Below are 15,423 nucleotides of genomic sequence, written 5' to 3' on the forward strand. Positions count from 1 at the left end.
TGCTTTATGGTCGCTGACTTTAACGGCTTGGCTGTTGAAGGCAGATGCTGAGAGACAAGGGTCTCTTTGAGTCTGTGATCCCTACCCTGTTGAGGGCTAGGAAAGTGACTTCCAGGAAAATGTATCAAAATGTATATTTCCTGGTGTGAATCGCAAAACTTGCACCCTCGCTTGTTTTCAGTTAAGAGGGTATTGCAGAAAGGAGTTGAGCAATGGTTGGCCTTGGGCACAATCAAGGGTCAAGTGTCAGCCTTAGCTATTTACTTCCAACGCCTGTTGGCAACTAATTCCTTGATCCGCACCTTTATTCAATGGGGCTCCTCTGAGAAGATCCCCATTGTCTCCTTTGGATCTGAATTTGGTTTTGTCTGTTCTTCTTCAAAAGCCTCCTTTTTTACAATATTAGGGACATATCTCTGCCTTTGTTATCTCAGAAGGTTGCCTTTCCGGATGGCTATTACTTCTGCCCGCAAGAGTGTCTGAATTGGCAGCACTTTCCTGTCGTTCGCCTTACTTGGTCGTTTATAGAGATGAAGTGGTTCTCCAATCTAATCAGTTCTTTCTTCCTAAGATGGGGTCTGAATTCCATTTAAATGAAGACATTGTTTTTCCTTCACTCTGTCCTAAGCCTAAGCATCCCAAGGAAATTTCCTTGCATTCTCTGGATGTGGTTAGAGCGATCAGGGTTTACCTGTCGGCCACAGAGCCTTTTAGGACATCAGATTCTCTTTTTGTCCTTACTGAGGGATCTTGTAAGAGTTTGGCTACGTCTGCTGCGACCATATCCAGATGGATTAGGCAGACGGTTGTTCAGGCTTATTCATTGAAGGGTCAATGTGAGCGCGCATTCTACTAGAGTGCTGAGTGCCTCTTGGGCTTTTTGTTATCAGGCATCTGTTGCTCAATTGTGTAAGGTGGCGACTTGGTCGTCCGTGCATACTTTTACAAAATTCTGCAAGCTTGATTTATTGGCATCTTCGGATGCCTCTTTTGGCTGAAAGGTTTTGCAGGCTGCTGTGTAAAGAGACTTGTATTTTCCTCTTTCAGGGGTCAAACTTTGTTCGTGGGTAAGCTCCTGTTACTGGTTGAGCTTTTTTGTTACCCAGTTGACTTAGTTTTTAGCCTTGGAAATGCGTTAACTGTTGTTGGTTGCGTTTCTTCCCACCCCTTATGCCTATACTGCTTTGGGACGTCCCAATGGTAAAGAAGCATAGCTGCTGCTGCGTCTGTCAATGGACAATAGAGAAAACTAGAACTTACCGTAAAATCCTTTTCTCTGAAGTCCATTAACAGACGCAGCACCTGCCCCTCTATTATGGGGATGGTTTATGTCTTCTTTTCACTGCTTGCTACGGAACTAATTTGAGAGCACAGTGTGTGGGGGATTATGCAGAGAAGGACAGCCCAGTGAATTTTTTCACTGCCTAGTCTACTCCTGTAGATGACGCATAACCCAATGGTAAAGAAGCATAGCTGCTGCGTCTGTCAATGGACTTCAAAGAAAATGATTTTACAGTAAGTTCTTACAAAAATCCAGTTATCTTGTTTTCCATGGATCCTGTCACTGGTCCTCTTCTCCTGGTGGGTGATATTAAATGATTCAAGCCCAACTCTGGGCAACCCAAAAAATGATCACTTGCAATGGGGCTGTGCCCACAGTGCAAGGGTTCATTGCTTTTTTTTAGTCTAGGGGATCCTCCACTCCCCCCCACCCCTGCAGCTAGACCTGTCTCAGCAGCTTCTGCACCCCCACACTCTAATCTAGGGTTTCCAATGTAATTTAGACTAGAGTAGGGTCCATAGCCCTGCTAGGGATGTGCGGATGCCAAAGGATAGTCCTCCATCAGTTCATGGAGGGGTGCTGTCTGAGGATCCGGTAAGTAAAATTGTGTCTCCTCTCTTCACTAAACAAGCTATTTTAACCATTGCAGTGTGGGCACAGGAATCATTTCTCTTCTGCCCGGAGTTGGGCTTTTAGTACTCTTCTCTAAGCCCAGACCAGCTTGATCACTAATCACTGGTGTACCGTTCATGATGGCCAGGGCTCGCAGGAAGTCTGCTGACTCTGGACAATATTTACCTCTAAACCTGACCAGTGCTGGACTTCAAATTTGTGAATCTGTAGGGGACAGTGCCCTAGAGAAGTGTGATTTATTTTTATTTATTTTTTACCTAGAGAGTAAGGCTTCAAATGAACCAGGAATTTGCAACACTGCTTGTAAAATGTTTACATTGATAGTAAATCAAAATGAAATGAATTAAAAGGAATCGCTGAAATAGGGAAATTAAAAGATCTAAAATGGAAGCACCTTTTCTTTTTTCATGCCAAAAGGTTAGAATGTTGGTCAGTTTCTTTATTGCTTGGTTTGCCCTTGTTAGGGATATTCTCCTCACTTCCTGTTCATAGTTGCTATCGGAGGAAGTGAGACTAAATATCACCAACGGGGACAGAAATGGCAATGAAAACCTGACAAAGGGTCTAGCTCCTTTTCTATTCTGTGAAAAATGTAAAAAAAAAAGTTCCATTTTAGGTGCCCATTATTTTGATGCATGTTAGGTACATGTGAATAATATTTTGCTTGGAATTTACAGCTCAAATCGTATCTTGTGATGTACGACTGAGGGACCAGTGTAAAGGGACAACGTGCAACAGGTAATCGGCTACTAGAAATCTATTTATTGGACAAGATCTACCCTTGCAAATATATTCTGGCACACGAATATTCTTAATGTTGATGAGTTTTTCATTTGACTTATTTTTTTTATTGTACCATTTAATAAATTGATTTTTTTTTTTTTTATTAAAATAAATGCAGTGCCATCAACCACATACATAAACTTTATGTTTAATTCTAAGTACCTTTTCCTAATCAATATACAGCTGTCACATGACACAGATCTTTCCCAGCCTTCTTCCCCAGGAGCTTTTCTTCTGCTGGTCACAGAATACAGAGTAAAAATAAATATCAATAAACTGTTTTAATCCGTTATACAAATATATGTTTGAAGTTAACAACACCATGGTGTGGGCAGATTTCTGTCATTCGCAGGCTGTGTCACGCCCCTCCAGCCTACGTCTTAGAATAAGAGGGGGGTGAAGCCTCCATTAATCTAGATGTAATACCCCACCCCCCATTGTGTTTAGTCAGATGTGGGAATGGAGGAAGGTCGTGGGCTGTCCCTTACCACAGTGTATACGCCCACATGTGTGACTCTATAGTCACATGGGCTGCTCAGATCTGATGGAGAGGAAATGCTCAGCATAGAAACTCTCTGAAAACTGAGCATGTGCAGAGTTACCACCACAGCTGCAAAATCCCTGGCTGAATTGGAGACATGGACGATAAATAGCAGCAGGATCAACCAGGTTTTTTGCAGAATGCAGAAAACAAATCTCATAGTGACTGAGTATGAACAGCATGTAATACATTGTTTATTAATAGTTTATTTTTTAAATCCAGGGTTCACATTGAGGCACAGGCTATTTATTTTTATTTATTTATTGTAGGCATTTATATAGCACTGAAAATGTTACACAATACTTTACATGTTGTACATTTAAATCAGTCCCTGCCCTAAAGGAGCTTACACTGTAGGGTCATTATCTCAAATACACACACACACACACGCGCACACACACATATATATATACTAGGGCCAGTTTAGACAGTAGCCAATTGACCTAGCAGAATGTCTTTTGAGTGTGGGAGGAAGCTGGAGCACCCAAAGGAAACCTATGTAGGCACAAGGAAAACATGCGATCTTCATGCAGATAGTGTCCTGACCAGGATTCCATTCTTTGACTGAATATATTGGAGATGAAGTTCTTGGTTTATTAAAGTGCAGTAATGCTACTATGAGCAGCACATGTTGCATTAAAAGACCATGATGTGCTGCATTCAATGTGTGTAGTTTCCTTCTTGCCACATATAATGTTTTCTTTTCAACAAGGCCTGTAGAATGCAATGCCTACTAGCACATTATGCTATTGTCTTGCAGGTTTTTTTTTTTTAGTGGTTTACTACCACTTTAATAATAGGAAACACTTTAACAAGGCCTGTTACCATGTTTATCATTAGTGCCTTTACCATTAGGCCCCTTTCACATGATCGGACCGATCAGATCCGCCTGTCTGTTTTTCAGGCTGACCTGATCGGGCCACCCATTCTACTCTATGTTTGTGGAGGCGGATGTCAGCGGAGACGTGTCCGCTGAAACCAGCCTAGCATCCGATCCGACAAGATCCACTGAAAACAGACGGATGGCGATACGTTCACCATCCGTCCAGCAGGTCGAATTAGATGGGATCAAATGAAAATGGACAGGCTGTCTGTTTTCATCTGATCTCCCCATAGAGGAGAGCGGGACTCTGACACGTCCGTCTCTGCACAGTAATCGGAAACAAACCTGTCATCCGCCTACTCAGCGGGGATCAAGGGATTGGTCCCTGCTGAGTAAGCGGAGTCTGTGAAAATGGATCCACCCCATATGAAAGGGGCCTTAACCAATCAAACTGAGGGAATCTCAAGGAATCCCATGTTCTAGTTACATTAAAAAATTCCCATACATTTCTTTTATTTAGCATGTTTCTGCAGACTGAAATGCACAACCAACTTAAAGTATAACGAAAGGCAATTGTTTTCTTTTAGTTATGGATGGAGTGAAGAAGGATTAGAATACCTGGCATGCTTTTATTGCTGTCTGTGCTCCCATTGGAGAGATTCACCCTCTCAATTTGTCATGCTTACCATTATCATCGAAAGTAAAAGAAAATACCACAATTTGGGATGTCTCTAGAACAAGTATAAAGAGGAATTGTTCCAATAGGGACACTAGTTCTGGTGACCCTGGCAAAAACCAAGGATTCCCTCACGTAGGAGGGATTTCCTCTCACTTCCTGTTTGGCTATGGGACAGAAATTGATCTGAAATGTAGCCAATGTGACACAGATTCCAAAACAAAAAAAAAAAAAAAATAACAACAGAGGTTATAAGCTTCCCTTAAAAAAAGTGTTGTGTTTAGTTCTACTTTAACCCCTGAGTAGGTTTCTTTAGTGTAAAGGAGAGCCAGCACTAAATGGGGAAACCCTTTTGGAAGGTTTTTACTTTTCAATACTCTCCGGATTTTTTTTCATTGAAATTTACTTAGAATATGGAGTTAACAAACTGTAAACCCTCCAATTCTTCACCTCCTCTCAGAAATAGAAGAACTGGCGTTTTGGTAAGACCTTTACATTTGGGTGGGCCAACCCCCTCTTGATCCCTTCCATTGATGTTGCAGGCTATTTAGGCTAAAATGATTATAGCAAGGAGCTCTCATGCTTGTGGCTCTTTTTCACTGCGGATAACAGTCCGTTGGCTGAAATGTACGCAAATGCAAAATTGATGATCACCATTACGGTCTAGTTTGCACCTAGGTTTAGAGTAGGACTTGAACCAAGCAGCCTAATACTTAATATGGTCAATAATTCAAAATGTCAGCACTGTATATTGTGCGAATACACTGCTGCACAATGTGATGTTACAGAAGTGATGATAAGCTACGTTATGTTGTTTGAATTCACAGATATGAATGTTCAGCTGGCTGTTTGGAGAACACGGCTAAAGTAATAGGAAGTGTGCATTATGAGATGGTAAGTAGGTCTTCATACTACAATACAGAAACAATACTTCTGTCTGAAAGAAAAACAGAGAATTTAACAGTACAGTTTACTTTGACTCTTGTACTAAAGTGCATTTATAGTCACATTTTTTTGGATAGAATAGGTAGCATTTAAAACCGGTCAGTTTTTTGTTTTGTTGTCTGTATCCTGTTTGGGGAAATTTCCATGCACTTCCTCTATTGAAAACACAAAAGAGGCTTCTTTCAGACAGGTACGAATGCATACTGCCTTCCGAATAGCAAACCACAGTGGATCGCTTTGCAGGGGGCAGTATAGCAACATTTTATTTATTTATTTTTTTCCTTGAATACCAAGGGAGATTTGGTAGTAAAAAAAAAAATCGCACTGCAACCATGAGCCGAGCATTTAAACTCAATGGGCAGGTTTGACAGGAGGTGCTGCCTGTCAGATTCTGCAGCCTGAGTATAAAATGCAGCAGTCGCAAAGTATGTGTGCAACCCTGTCAGGCTGTAACAATACATTTAGGTGAGCAACCAGGGGCAATAAAATCAGGGCTCAGCCACCTGTATGAGGGATAATCTTGTCTTTGGAACAGGTGTCCCTTTGGGAAGATTTTCTCCCACCTCCTGTTCCGATGTCAGGTGGTATTTGTATTACCTATCAATAATTACTTTAACTGATTAAATCATTTGTAAAACTGACAATGCATGTTATAAGTGATATGCACAGCTTTGCCTTTGTATACATGTAAAGCCATCACTGTAAAGAGTTGTTTTTAACTGCATAGCAAAAAATAAAAAAACGAAACTAATATTTGCACTATTTAAATAATAATGAAGTGGGCCTACCATCAGAAGTATTGATACACGTAAAGTGCATGCATGCTAAATTATGGAGGCAAATTATAAAAAACTGAATTTGGAGCAGCTGTGGATGGCAACCAATCCGTTTTTTCATCATCTCGTTCAGTTAGGCTTTGAAAATTAAAGATTAAAGCTGATTGGCTGTCATGCACAGCTACTCCATATTCTGTCTGCTCTAGTTTTGATAAATTCCCCTTTATGTGCGAGTGTGGCCATAGACGAGTCATATTTTGTTTTTTGTTCAACCAGCGCATGACTAGATTCTCCCATCCACAGATTTGAGGTGGATGGGGAATCAAGTGATTCCTCCCTTCTGAGATATTGTATTCTGACAGCAGGAAGACTTCCCTGCTGACACAATACACTAATCAGCACTGCAGGCTACAGCCAGTAGCGCTGATTGAGCAGGGAACATTCGTCAGTGCAGTTGTAGAGGCATCAATCGGTAGATCGTCATGTCTGTAGAATCTCCCTGCTCATATGTGGATTGAAATTTGGCTGGCTGGCATAAGACCTAGGCCCCTTTCACACGGGGGGGAACCCATCCAATTAGATCCACCTGCTCAGCTGGGGATCTCTCCATTGATCCCCGCTGTGCAGGCGGATAACAGTTCTGTGCCGGAGCAGACAGAATCAGCCCGCTGCTCTCTATAGGGCGGTCAGGTGGAATTGGCCTGCATGTCTGTTTCCTTCCGATTGTCATCTGATCAACCAGACAGATGACGAACGTATCCCCAGCAGTCTGTTTTTGGCGGATCGGATACTGGTGGGCTGACATCTGCCGCCCCATAGAGAACAATGGGTGGTCCGATCAGGTCCCCCTGAAAAATGGATAGGCATAACTGATCAGTCTGCTGGTGTGAAAGGGGCCTTACAGGTACGAATTAACTCTCCAAGAGGGCACGGTACTTCCTCTGACAATGCCCTCATCGGCTTCTCTCTCCAGAAGGACCAGGCCATGTTTGTTCAGAAATTAGCATCTACAGCCTGACTCAGAGATGATATAACCATATAAATCCTGGTGCCTATGCAGCTGACATACATTGTGTCTGATATACATCACCCCCATGCTGCAGCTGCCACCCTGTGACTTGTTCCAAAGCTAAAATTGTTGCAGTCTGATTAGTGGGGAGAGGAGACTGAGGAATTGCTTCCTCTTACCTGCAGCAGACCAGCACAGCCTATAACTAGAGCTCAATGACTGCTCTTTAATGATACAAAATTGAGCTTTTCTAAAAAATGGTACAGTTACTGTATATCGTGACGTGTCAGGAATGTGTCCGTGCTGACTTAAGGGGCCATTAAAATAATAGTGATCTATGATAATAGTGAAATGTTAGTTTGTGGCATTGGTAAATATAGTGAGACTTTTTCTATTGCAGCAATCAAGTATTTGCAGAGCAGCCATACATGCTGGTATAATAGACAATGATGGAGGATGGGTGGATGTCACAAGACAAGGAAGAAGAAATTATTTCATCAAATCCTATAGAAATGGGATTCAGTCTATTGGGTAAGCAATGTCAGACACTCCTCTACTTCAACAACACATATAATACCAGGATAGATGACAACGGTGCATGTGACAACATATGCTACAATTTATTCATATAAACAATTAACTTTTTTTTTTTTTTTTTATCCAACAGCAAATATCAGTCTGCAAACTCATTCACAATTTCCAAAGTAGCCTGTGAGTATTTTATCTTTTTTAAACCTTGTTCTGTACGCTGTGTAATATGTGTAAGCTACATAGTTACTTCTAATCATGTGTTTTCTAGTTCAGGCTGTGACGTGTGAAACAACCGTAGAACAAATGTGCCCTTTTCAGGCTCCAGCATCACATTGTCCCAGGTGAGCTTAACTTGTTAGTACACTAATACATTACATTATTACAGTAATAGAAAACTCTGCCTTGTACTCTTTACCTTTTAAGAAACATTAAAGATTCTTTTTTTTTTCCTTTAAAATACCAAAAATGCTATATTTACCTGCTTCGTACAATGGTTTTGCACAGAACAGCCCTGATCCTCTTCTGGGATCTCCCACTGGCGCCCCTGGCTCCTCGTCTTTGGTGGGTACACTCATTGGAAGCCACTGCTTCCTATGGGGGCACTTACAAGAGCTTGCTCCTGTGCCGTCTTGTCTGCGTCCAATGACTCAGACAGAGCGGCTTGGTTCCCCTCCCTCCCCCCACCCCCCGCTCCCTGGCTCCCTTGTTACTGAGTCTGATTGACAGCAGCTCCCGCTGCTATAAATCTATCCAGTGAGTGAGGAGGGACAGAGCCAAGAGAGCCGTTGCTCTTGTGCACAGGCTGCTGGACTTTGATCGGGCTTAGGTAAGTATAAGCAGGGGCTGGGGGGACAAATGCGGAAGGTTTGTTACCTTAATGCATAGAATGCATTAAGGTAAAAAAATTCTAAGGCTTTAGAACCACTTTTAAACCCAAACTGAGATCTTATTTTTAGGGCTCATTCAGACATGTGGCCAAGGGCCAGTAAAAAAGGTGGTTGAGCCACGCTTTTACCACCCCTGACTGCCCACCTAATCAAATACAGAAGCTGTATACAGAAGCCATACCCCCTGTCACCAAATGTAAACCATTTAAGTGAACGGGGTCACATCATGACTGCCCTGCAACCTTGCAGTGTGGTGGGAAGGTGTAGGCTTTTCAGGGTTAAAACAGGTGGTGAAGAGGTGCTATAATGACCTCCAGCTGCCTGTCAACCCTGTGAAAAACCACTCAACTACAGATTGATTTTCAGAGTGTTGGCAAGGGTTGTTGCCAGTGTATATGAGCCCTAAATGTTCTCAATACATTCTAGGTGCAATGAAAGGGAAAATGAACACAATCTCGTTGGTTTAGTTTTAAAGCAGCCCCAGCTATAGTAAATCAGTCTGTCCCTCACCATGCTGCAGAAAGAGACTACTACTCTGTGTGAGAGCATTGGTCTGTCTCAAGTGGTCTGCCATGCCTCCTGCTAAGACAGACCTAAAGCTCTTTGATCAGCAAGGTTAACATGATACTATACCGTAGCTCTGTGTTTGTTTGTCTTCTAAACGTCTCCCACTGTCGTTTTCACCCTTAATTTGCGTCTTGTGTGTGCTCCTGATTCTCCGCTAATGTGGCTCACTGCTTCTAGTGTAGCACAAGCTGTGCCCATTATTTCCAGTCGCCGATTCCTCCCACCCTACTCCCCTACCTACAACATGCTCAGAGGCACTGGCAGAAGCAGCGACTGGGTGCAAAAGAATGTTGGCTATTATAAAAGTCAGGTGACGTCACTCAGCTGGTCCAGGTGCTGGATTGATCCTGAAGTTACAGTGAAGATTCACCCAGGTGCCTAGACTGGCAGCTGGCTCACCCAGCCACTGGGAAACTGAGCAAGCCTACTCAACCCCTTCCACAGCCCAGTGAGCGCTGCAGGGGCAGAGTAGAGAACCAGTGACTGATAGTCTTCCATCTTTGCTCAGAACAGAGGGGAGAACGCAGTGATCAGTGGTGTTTGATCGCTCAGTTCTCAGTGCAGAGCCAGCAGGGGACACATGTAGCATCTGACCAATGCTGCATCCACCTGGCAGGGTATACATTTTTTTTTTTTTGTGGAAACCCCATACTTTTCTTTTAGGCAGGCCAAATAAGTAGCACATTTACTAATATCCAATTGACTTGAGATGCATGTAGATATACTTGCTTGAATTTCACAAGTGGGTTAATTGGTATGCATGGAAAACATTCATAATGCTGCTTTCACAATAAATATCTGTCTACTGAAATTTTCTTCCATGCTAGTGGGCTTTTTTCCACTGCATATTGTAGTCTGAGATTGCCATGAAGTTTATGGACCAGGCCATGGCCACGGATTATTTTTGTTCTGCAGCAGTAGGTAGTTCTCAGAGGAACTTACAATCAGTTGGGTTGGAATTTTTTTTCAGCCAAGTGCTAAGTTCTGGGGTGACCTAAGTAAATTAGGGTTCCCATGTTTTAGTTTGGGAACTAGACAGCCCAGTTATTCTTAGCCCACCAGATTTCAGAAATGTAAATCCTTTATTCTCAATACTCAGAACAGCCACCATTTTTCTGTACACTGCAACACTGGCATACCAAATCCCAGCAGCTTTTGCTGGCTGTACCATTTTACTGGCTCCATGAGGAACGTGGACATATGATATTAAGTAGCAGCTGCATACATTGTTGTTGAAGTATAGGACTGTGACCTGGCGAGCCCAAGAGAGTGTCGTTGCTGATGCTGAGCAAGGGCGTCAGCACTGTCACAAGTTTGTGGTTGAAAATTTTATTTTAGCCATACTCATTTTCCAGGCAATTTAAATTACTCTCATTCAGCTTCCATTCGTATGGCTCCATGTTTCATGGGCTATACTGTTGTCTTATCATTCTAACTCAATAAAAGGCACTTGGGTATAAGTAGATTGTGCTTCTAATTGTTGCATGTACTTTATGGTATTTGGTTCACCACCACCCCCCTTCCATCCAGAAAGCAAAGGTAATATTTGATGATTTCTTTTTAAAATGTTTTACATCATTCTTTAGGCTCCATGTACACGGGACGTTGTAAATGGCCGTTTAGGAGCAGCTGGGTGTTTTTTTCAGAAGCCCCTGAACCCACCTCCATGTTATCTTATGTGTCCATGTACACAGGGTTGTTTACAGTCATTTGCAGGCAGTTGAGTTCAGGGACGTTTTTGGAAAGCAATTATTTGCGTTCGAACGTGTGTTTCCCGGCGTTTCAAACGCAAAAACGCGACCGAACGCATGACCCGCGTTTAGCGCTCGCGTTTTTCCATTTTAAAGGGGAATGATTTTTTTGACCTCTAGGAACGGTTGTAAACGCAAACGCCCGCTAAACGCGGGTGCAAACGCGACCCAACGGACGTTTTAAACGTCCTAAAAATTCCAGCATTCAAAGGGACTTTTAACAACATCCCGTGTACATGGAGCCTTGGATGGCATTTTTCTCATATGATGATCTGGTGCATTCTTGCTCTTTAGAATAGACAGCATTACCCTGGTTCTAACCTTTAGGTGTAGCTTACAGAGAAGAAAACTATGTCTTCATGTCAATTCCAGTAAATTCAAGCAAGACTTATGAGAAGGGTGTTAGTGCTAATTTTGAAATATAATTACTGAATGACGTCATTAGTCATTCCAAAAGGAAAATGATCAGTGCTGATTGAAGGAAGGATGGGACATAGACCTTACAACACATATAACTGCAGCTGTTGATGAATAGATTCTTCCATAAAATGACATGTTTTTCTGTGACAGCTGGAGTGTTACCTGAAAATTACTTTACTTCAGCTGTGAAAATTTTAGATTATGAAGGCTGAAAAATATTTTATTCTAAAGGTACACCTGTCACTGCCTAAAAACTATTAAACTGGAGACCTGGACAACATAAAGCAAATCTAGGGATTAAAAATCTCATATGCAAGTTTGGGGTTTTTGTAAAGTTGTGTCTCCTGTACATCTCTTTTGCCCCGTTACTGTAAAATTTTAAATATAAGAAAGATTCAGTGCTGAAGGGCAATCTAAACACCTTTAACATACATAATAAGCAATAGTGCAGCGCAGTCCTATATAAATCACTCAAAAATTGGAAACCGATTTCTCAAAATGATAAATGTAAAAGACCCAATAAACAGAGTCAAATATTGGAACTGCATACATTGGAAGATCTTCCGATATATGCAGTTGGGAAAAGTGAGTCACCCGGACGTGACGCGTACGGGGGAAGGTCATGTGATCCACGGCCATCTCTAGCAACCAGGAAGTAACACAGCACGCTCTGCAAAACCAATGCTTTTTAACAACGGATACAATGCAAGTGCAATTCTTTTGACTACAATTAAACTAGCGATATACAGAGAGCACTAGATCCCTTTGTTTTTTTTCATATATCGTGGGAGGTATTCCGGAGTTATCGTCTAAAGCAGTTAAATGTTCTGCTGTGAAGATTGGTTTGCATTGCCTGCTGACTGAATGTTTGGAACTGTGTTCCCTGAGAATCTGATTTGATAAGCATTGAGGTGAGAGGCAGATAATGCTTGGTGGTGGGAAGTTTTGAGCACTGAAGTCACACCATATTATATTTTCACCAGATTACGTGTGGGCTCTTTTCTCCTGCATCATCTGAAGCTATGGACTGTCTCTCCTTCACCGTTACTGTAAAAGACAGCTTCTGCCACCTCCTAGGTGCTTTTATTTTGTTCCAGACAGTGATGGGCCATTGTCACCATAATTAATAATTTTATTATTAGCAGTTCCTGGTGTTGGACCGATGAGCAGAGATATACAACCAGTTATATGTGGGGGGCCCCAAATTCATATCTTAGTTATGTATGGCCTCTGCCTGCATAAGACCATTGTGTACAGCAAGCTTTTACAAAGCATTTACTTTTAGCTTGGGGATGTTGGACACATGTGGATTGGCGACGATCACTTTTAACAATCTGCTAGGAGGATTCAGCAGACTTTCAACAAGTATTAAGTAGTGCATAAAGCTTTCTGGAAGTCTTCTAACAGCTTGTTTAATGTGACAGTCAGATCTAAATTTACTGAAAGTTTTCAAAAGCTTTCTTATATACACATTTTCTATGTATGTACACGTGCAAGAGACTTTATAGGAGTAAAGTATGCATTTGAGGTACACATATTCTATATGGCAGAGGCGTAACTAGAACCTTCAGGGCCCCGGTGCAAGAAACCATGAAGGGCCCCTCCGGACCCCTGGCCCGGGGCCCTTCCCTTCAAGCCTGGGGCTCTTCCCACTGATTCTGGGGCCCTCTACTCTCATTGTGGGGCCCTTTATTATGGTCCCACAGCGGGACCCTTATACAAGTTTTGCAGTGGGCCCCCCTCCTGCCATCTTGGGGCCTCCCCACAGTGGTGGAATGCCAGGGCCCCGTCACAAGTGTGACCTTTGCGATCCTTGAAGTTCACCCACTGGTGTCAGTAGTTTTTATTTTTTTGGTATTTTAATTGTATTATATTTTATAATTTTATTTTATTTTTTTACACAACGTCACTGACTATGACTCTGTCCATTCAGAAAAGGAAGGAGCTGTAAAATTACATTTTTACCGACCCCTTCCTGGTTCTCTATTGTGACACATCCCCTGCAGCAGCCAGCAGGAGAGGAGAGGGTGCACGGGGGGAGGGGGGGGGAGGACAGCAGAACACAAGTGAACTAGATAGGAACTGGATAGGAGGCGGGGGCAGCATACAGAGGAACCAATCTCCTAATTTTCCTCCTGCAGCTACAAGAGGAAAAAGGAGGACAGTGATTTCTCTACATGCTGCCCCCACCGCCCCTCCTATCCAGGTGTACAGGGGAGCCGCACAGGCCCCCTGGACCATGGGGCCCGGTAGCGATTGCAACCCCTGTAGTTACGCCCCTGCTATATGGGTATGGTAAAAATGGATAGAGAAACATTTAAAGGGATAATTATCACATCATATATAAATCTTTCTGAGACATTGTAGTGGAAAAGGTATGTGTAGACAGAGGAAAGAAAAGAGCCTATAGTTCTCTGTTAATAACGGTTATCAAAAAGCTGGCCAAGTGTCTCATTTGTCATGAATAGGGTTGAGCGGACACCTAGATGTCCGTGTTCGACGGGTTCGGCCGAACTTTAAAAAAAAGTCCGGGTCCGTGTCCCGGACTTTTACCGAACTTTTCCCGGACACCGAACCCCATTGAAGTCAATGGGGACCCGAACTTTAAGGCACTAAAATGGCTCTAAAACACCAAAGGAAAGGGCTAGAGTGCTGCAAATGGCAGCAAAACGTAATTAAGAGCATGGCAAGTGCTCTGCAAACAAATGTGGATAGGGAAATAACTTAAAACAACAAAAAAAAACAGAAAAATAAAACAATGTTCTTCTTCATCTCTGAAGGACGAGGCCCATATGGAGTAGGAGGGAGGTTGAGGTGGTGGTGGATGTGGCGGTGACATAGGCGTGCGCACAGGGTGTGCTGGGTGTGCCTGGGCACACCCTAATCACCTAGGGCACATAGCATTGCCAGTGAGGAGATGGGAAAGATCTCCCTGGGACCTGCTCTGCTCTATTTCTCCTTGCCTACAGGTACATGGCCCCGATACATTACTCTCCCTGCTGGCAAACACATGCATGTGTATTTCAACTTTGGGGTGCACACCTTAATGCAATAGGCTGCGCACACCTATGGGCGGTGTAGGTGGAAGCGGCGGTGGAGGAGGACCAGGGCCGGATTAACAGCATCATGGGCTTGGTGCTGAGGATTTTGAAGGGCCTTAAGGGCCGTGCCTTGCCATGCACCCAGAGGAGGAAGGGTGCAGCCATGCATGCCTAATTCAACATGGGATGCTGTCTCTGAAGCCCATAAACACATCCATGCATCGCCAACTGTCCCTCCTTGTCCGGCCTTCACGCTGTGTGGGGAGGTTCTGAGGGTGCTGCCTGGGGAAGCGAGCATAGAAGCCAGACTTCTGTGTTTACAAGTGACAGAAGAGCGGTAACAGTGAATATGGCCAACCCGGGGCCTATATAAAAGGTAGGGGCCTGGAGCTGCAGCTCCAATAGCCCCTACATTAATCTGGCCCTGAGGAGGAGGACGAGGTAGCCAACACTGCTTCTTTTCAAAAATTTTAAATGAGGGTACACCCCAAAAGAGTGAGAAAGAGCAAAAATGGAACAATGGGTGGGTAAGGTCGGTATCCATTGCTATTCTGCATAAGGTACGGAAAAGTCCCGTGGGATCCATGCCTGGTTCATTTTAATGAACGTGAGCTTGTCCACATTGTCTCTGGACAGGCGGCTGCGCTTGTCTGTTATAACGCCCCCAGCCGTGCTAAATACCCGTTCAGATAATACACTGGCTGCAGGGCACGCCAGCACCTCCAAGGCGTAAAGGGCAAGCTCAGGCCATGTGCCCA

General features: G+C 43.3%; 1 protein-coding gene across 1 annotated transcript in view; it reads left to right on the forward strand.

The window, feature by feature from the left end:
- Positions 1–15,423, forward strand: part of CRISPLD1 (cysteine rich secretory protein LCCL domain containing 1) — a 139,475-nt gene that overhangs the window by 85,940 nt on the left and 38,112 nt on the right. The window contains exons 7-11 of the mRNA XM_082259671.1: positions 2,593–2,653; positions 5,566–5,632; positions 7,869–7,999; positions 8,136–8,179; positions 8,268–8,340. Of these exons, the coding sequence (XP_082115797.1) occupies positions 2,593–2,653; positions 5,566–5,632; positions 7,869–7,999; positions 8,136–8,179; positions 8,268–8,340 (376 nt within the window). The remainder of the gene's footprint in view (positions 1–2,592; positions 2,654–5,565; positions 5,633–7,868; positions 8,000–8,135; positions 8,180–8,267; positions 8,341–15,423) is intronic.

Source organism: Pelophylax lessonae (assembly GCF_965119305.1).
Source record: "Pelophylax lessonae genome assembly, chromosome: 5".
Lineage (NCBI taxonomy): Eukaryota > Metazoa > Chordata > Amphibia > Anura > Ranidae > Pelophylax > Pelophylax lessonae.